Source organism: Argiope bruennichi, chromosome 8 (assembly GCF_947563725.1).
Source record: "Argiope bruennichi chromosome 8, qqArgBrue1.1, whole genome shotgun sequence".
Taxonomy (NCBI): Eukaryota; Metazoa; Arthropoda; class Arachnida; order Araneae; family Araneidae; genus Argiope; species Argiope bruennichi.
In genome coordinates this window covers 116,854,210-116,860,209 of record NC_079158.1, presented here as the reverse complement: position 1 = coordinate 116,860,209, position 6,000 = coordinate 116,854,210, and the positions used below count along the sequence as shown (strand labels likewise).

The 6,000-nt window shown below is 29.7% G+C and overlaps 1 protein-coding gene across 4 annotated transcripts in view; it reads right to left on the bottom strand.

Annotated features, from left to right (window-relative positions):
* Nucleotides 1-1,212: 1,212 nt before the first annotated feature.
* LOC129981123 (RNA-binding protein Musashi homolog Rbp6-like) overlaps nucleotides 1,213-6,000 on the bottom strand; it is a 247,187-nt gene continuing 242,399 nt past the window's right edge. For all 4 annotated transcript variants that reach the window (XM_056091806.1, XM_056091808.1, XM_056091807.1 and 1 more), the window contains 2 exons: nucleotides 5,226-5,297; nucleotides 1,213-2,899 (listed from right to left, as the gene is read on the bottom strand). In XM_056091806.1, the coding sequence (XP_055947781.1) occupies nucleotides 5,256-5,297 (42 nt within the window). In that variant the 3' untranslated portion in view covers nucleotides 1,213-2,899; nucleotides 5,226-5,255. The remainder of the gene's footprint in view (nucleotides 2,900-5,225; nucleotides 5,298-6,000) is intronic.

The window sequence follows — 6,000 nt, the reverse complement described above, 5'->3', positions numbered from 1 at the left end:
TTTGCGGAATGAAAACAGACATTTGTTTGCCGTTCTAAGACTACTGAGAAAGTAAGTGCGTCAAATGTGCTTTCATTTCTTTTGGTACATTTAGCATTATTTTAACTCTCTGCTCTGCGCTGTACAGGTACTGGTGAGATTTTGGAACTACTTCCCCCACATCAAAAAATGTACAAATGTATATCGAAAATTTCTTGATACGTGAGCAGAACTTAAAAAAATTTGAATGAAGTGCATGTTTAGGGTTATTTGAGGAATAACTGGTATTTACAGGTAGATACTTCACTTTATATCTAAGTACAGTAGAACGTCTGTAATCCGAACTGGGATTGAAGAGCTCAGTGATTTTCAACATCATAATCGTAAACATTGAAATGAATTTTTCAAACAATAAAAAAATGACTTGAAATATGTTTTTGGATTACTTGAAAAGTTTTTTAATTTGCGCAATGGTAATTTTAAAATTACGAAAAAAAAAATTAACATAAATGAAAAAAAAAAAAAAAAAAAAAAAAAAAAACCTCGGAGGATTGCAGTACAATTATTACCTCATTTCCAGTAACAATTATTATGTCATTTTCTTACCCTCAAGGAGGAATTTTCCAATATTGTAAAAAAAGTAATCTCAATACCTTTTCTGTTCTATATATATATATATATATATTTAATTCGCTTCATCGACGTTCTACTGCTGTAATCAGTTTCCTAGCTCCGAACTCGCCGGGGGAATATTTTCGTTTTTGATTCGTTCGGATGCTAGTAAAAACTCTAACAAACAGATTTAATCTGAAGGATTCTTCAAGACATGTATCCCCTTCGGAAAGAACTAAAGAAGGTAGAGATAATCACACACAGTAATTTTTTTGTACCTTTCTTCCCTGTTGGACACGCATGTGCAGAAGCTGTAAATATTCAGCCACGTGTCTTGAGAAGAGTTAAACTGCTTCAAAACTCTGAAATTTGAAAGAAAAAAAAAAAACCCCGGTTAATTGTGTGCAGCAAAGAATTTTAGAATTCCAGAGGATCAACGTGATTCATTTTTCAGATATTAAAAAAAAAAAACCATATAAAATTATATTCAAACTAATTAAATAAATAAAATAAAATAACATTTAGATTTTAAAATTCGACGAAGAAAAATTTTTTTTCACTATATTTTATTGTAAATTCTATTTTTTATTCTAAATTCAAAACTGCCTCTAAAGATATATTTATTTAAAAGATATATTTATTTTATATATATATTTAAAAGATATATTTTTTAATAATATCTGATGATCCACAGAATTTTAAAAGTTTGAATGTTTTTGTACCGCTGTTTATATACATAATTAAATTTACGAAAAAGTAAGAGGTTTCAATAATTTTTCTTAATGGCAATCGAAATGGTAATAGAATAATGGTAATAAAAAAACAATTTAAAAAAAAAGCAAAAGTTGAAATGAAGTTCATGCGATAATTTTTTCTGAACACATTTTGCAGACGAATTAAAAAAATTTAGAATTTTGTTTTTTAAATTAATAAATAAACAATTATTTTTTTAAGTGACTGATTTGAATTACTACTACTAATTTTTTTTTAAATGACTGAATGTTTCCTAGATCTCAATTTGGAATTCCAAAGTTCAAAGCTTAATATCAGTGAATAATGTTCGAGCAGTCATAACATGGAAGTGCCTTTAATATTAGGAACAAGGGAAGTCAATTCCCAAAATGTACGTATTATGACTGCTCTCGGGAATTTTCACGAAAGGTTCATAAAATATGCGTAAGGAAGAGGGGGTGGGGCAAAGTTGCTCACATGAAACACAATACGACGCACACAGTGCATTTTTAACAAGATACCGTACGTGATTATTACAAGAGCAATTTATAAAACTGATGTATTTGAAAATAGAATCAAAATATAGCAAAATTAAAGCACTAGGATCTTGATGCATACATTAAGCTAACATGTCGATCCCGGCAGGGCGAACAGGTGCAGGGACCTCCCTCCCCTCCTCTCACCAACGAACAGAGAATAAAAATCGAACGTCTGGAAGGAAGGAAGGATCCCATTCGCCCCACGGAAATGCGATTCACAGCAAGCGCCAAAGCTTAATATTTGTCTGTATTGCTTTAAGTGTACATAAAGAGTTATATATCACCACTCCACGCAGAATACACAGATATTCAAAAAGGTTACCTCTATTCATGTGATTATAAGGATACAATATACAACCAACACTTCGTAACATAAACAGATTAGAATATCACCATTTAATACGCTTTTTAATTCTGTTCCGAATGGTAGGTCCACGAGGAAAGTTGGCGATCCCAGAGACACCATTCCCAGTCTGACGCACTCGTCTTGAGGTATCGTGTCGCCAGTTTGTATTTGCACCGCAGCAGTCTCTGGAATAATGTCCCTCAGAGCTTCCGACGCTTGAAAGTTTTGTAAATCTATTCCCTTAAATATTTATTGCTTGTAATTCGAGCACGGAAACTCGAGGAAATTCTGGAACAAAAGAAAGAAGTCTTCTTTCATGTTCTCGGTGCAGATGTCCTTGTGGTGCGAAGAACGATATACATAATATAGAGAGAGATACGTTAGGATTGTTCCATCTCGGTAGATAAGCGAACACTTTATATTTTTTTCTCAATCAGCAAATATACAGCTACAAACATTTGAACTTGTTATATTACGTCACTCGTGACGTAAGAGGGGTGAGGATGTGTGGAAGGAAATACAACAACGGAAAACGAAAATATTCAGGAAAGTAATAACAACGGTGACTGGTGGATGTTTTGCAGTGCCCGACGTAAAAAGGGGTTCTGTTAACAGGTGGTTGCAGAAAGGCTCAATATATATAATTTTTTCTTCTTTTTTTTTTCACGGAATCTTTCAACGTCATCAGGCGCTGGAAAGGAAAGAACTAGTCACTGAACTGCACAACTATTTCAAGAAGAGTAAAATATTAATTTGAGAAAAATCTTTAATTTTAGAGAATTAATTACCTTTTATTAACTTTAAAGATAATTATTAATATTTTATCATTTAAGACATTAAAAGTAAACTACATAAAATTTCAATGTAAAAATAACTATATGAAATCGTTTTAAACTATCTTCTATAAGACACACTTCAAGTTTATTAATACAACGTTTCTGTTACATGATTTTTATAAGCTATAGAATATTTGGAAAGTCTCGTATGACCTTATTCGGACGAGAGAACTTATCAGAATGAAGTAGTAGCTAATAGAATCACTTCGGGGAAACATGTATCTACAATGTGTTTAATTCATTGTACATTTTTGAAAAATTTCAATGAATGCTATCAAACGACAGTGATTCATTTTCTGATTTGCTGAAGATTTTGGTTGACCATCTCTCCGAAACATCATGTTGGTACAGACAATCATGTTTCCTCTAATTTGTTTTCACTGTATCTGAAATTTAGATCAATTAATTTAAAAGAAAGAAATGAAATCACAGGAAAATATATACCACTTGTGCTTTCAGATAGATGATATTACGAGACCACGAAGAAATTTTATTGCCTTTCATCTCTATGCTTTCCTTTACTCACACTCTACGATTTAAAATCTCGCACCCAGATAAAATAAGCCTATTGCAATGAAATTTCGCATACAAAAACGTTATGAATACATAAATGAATTTAAATTTTTGCAGTGAATGAGAATAACCAGTGCTCCAGGACATCCAGTAAGTGTATATAAAAACAGATGTTTAAACTGATGGATAAAATTTCTATTATATTTTAATTGAAGGTAATTAATCTTGATTGTATTAATGCCTCACTGATTAATTGATTCGTACACATTATAAACATATATCAGATTTTCAAAGAAGTCAGGCCATCAGATTGAAAGAGACAGAATGGATACATCGACGAATCGTTCGACATTAGAGTAAAGAAACTTAGATGATATTTCCAGGAATGGTAAAAAATGCATGAACATATTTCATCGTAAGAATTTCTGAATTTAACTAGAATCACAACAGAACGGAAAAGTAGAACAGTTATTCAATGAACTTGTATAATAGGAAATTTATCAATCTATACCAGGTCAAGTGAAAGCTTTCTGCATCTAGGCCAGAGATAGGCCAACGCCTTATTGACTTTTTTCTTTTTAATGATGAGACTTTGGAATAAATCATCCATTAATTCGTAAATGATAATTTTTTTCAATGCATAACATCATATCCAGTTTTTCTTCAGTCGTAATTAGATAACTCTTTGGAGCATTGAGTTTTATATTGTAGACTGCAGCTTCATTATTAATGTGAATTGTCTACTTTATTTACATTTATTGTTGGGTAACTGTCCTTGGAAACTTAAATTCATGCATTAATTTAAATAGTTTAGTACTATTTAGTAATGAACAACATAAAAATGCCTTTTCACTTTTTTCTTTTGCTTTTCAGTTGTTATCTTTGGTAATAGCATCCCATAGGTCAGTAAACCTGTTCAAATTATTTTATGTATAGATTTAAAAAAATACAAAATTATCAAATTTAACCAATTTTCTGTATTATATTTTTAAGTTTATCATTAAGTGCTATAAATTATCTATAATTATTTAGATCAGAAAAAAATCTTGTATATGCTATTTCTCGTATATAAAAACACCCTAAGATTTTATTTTTAATTCAGCCAATTGCTCCACATTTCATTTCCTTAATTGTATTCATTTCCACAAAATTCCAGGGTGGCACTAGTATCTGCAATCAAAATAAAAGCACAGACATTTGGTTTTAGTTTTAATTGTATTTAAAAACGGCTATTAATTTCCTTGTTCTTGTGTAAATGTTCTGAATTGATTCCAAAAATTAGAACATTGCCCGATAAAGTCGGTGTCACTTTTTTTATTATTTAGACTTTCATTGCAATGAAACGTAATTTTGAAAAAGAATGTTCTTAGTTTAGAATTATTTCTAGTAGTTTTATATTCGTATTTTGTATCCATTAAACAAATCCAATAACTTTCTGGTGAGTTGGTATTTATTATTTATTGATTTTTTAAAAAAAATGTATATTCTTTTTGAAGTTTTATGGATTTCTTACTTCTTTTAATATGTTTTCTCTTTTAAGTAATGATTAGATAACGCTTTGATTGATTTATGTTATTATTTTATTGAATTTAATCCATATTTATATTTTTCTCTGTAATTGTTTATGGATGAGATGTGAATGAAATAAAAGAAAGGGATAACACTTACTTGAAGTCGTGAATTCCATTTTTTGTTGTTTCAATGGTAGCCGTTAGTAAAAGCTGCAGCAATCAGCGGGCCCTAAAAAATACAAATGTTTATTTTAACGAATTTTCAGTTTATTCTACTCTTACAGAGTTAAAATTATTATAACCACTTATCATATAATATTCATGGACTTCACTTTTCCATACTTCATTAAATTCCATTGGTTCATTTAAAATGATCCTACCGAGCAAGAATTCAAACCAAAATTACATAGAGTCGTATGAACTGTATATGTCTTTCAAATTTTAAGTCTGAAAATATCGTCTTTTAATGCTTTTATATTAAGGTTATCGACTATTTTGGAAATTTGCTTCGAAAAAAATTGATTTTTTTAATGAATTTTTGTTATTTTTAGTTACATAGTCAATTACAGACAGGATAATGATGAATTTTTTAATAAATATAATATTTTTTTGAGAAACAAGGGGATTATAAGTAAATCGTAAAGGAATTTGACAAAACGGTTAACGCTCTACACCAACTCATAATGCTACAATTACAATTCTCTTTACTCATAAGTTATAAAGAATAATAATAATGCATTTTAAAGAATAATAATGCATCAAAATGTAAGACAGATTTTAAAATGGAAACAAATTAGGGATTAAAATGTATATAAATATGCATTTTCCCTTTAATTTACATTTGAAATTTGATATGAAAGCCTATAAATGAAAACTTATTTCAGTAATTGCAAAACTTTTGCCTATTTCATTGTCCATGTAATTTGAATTTC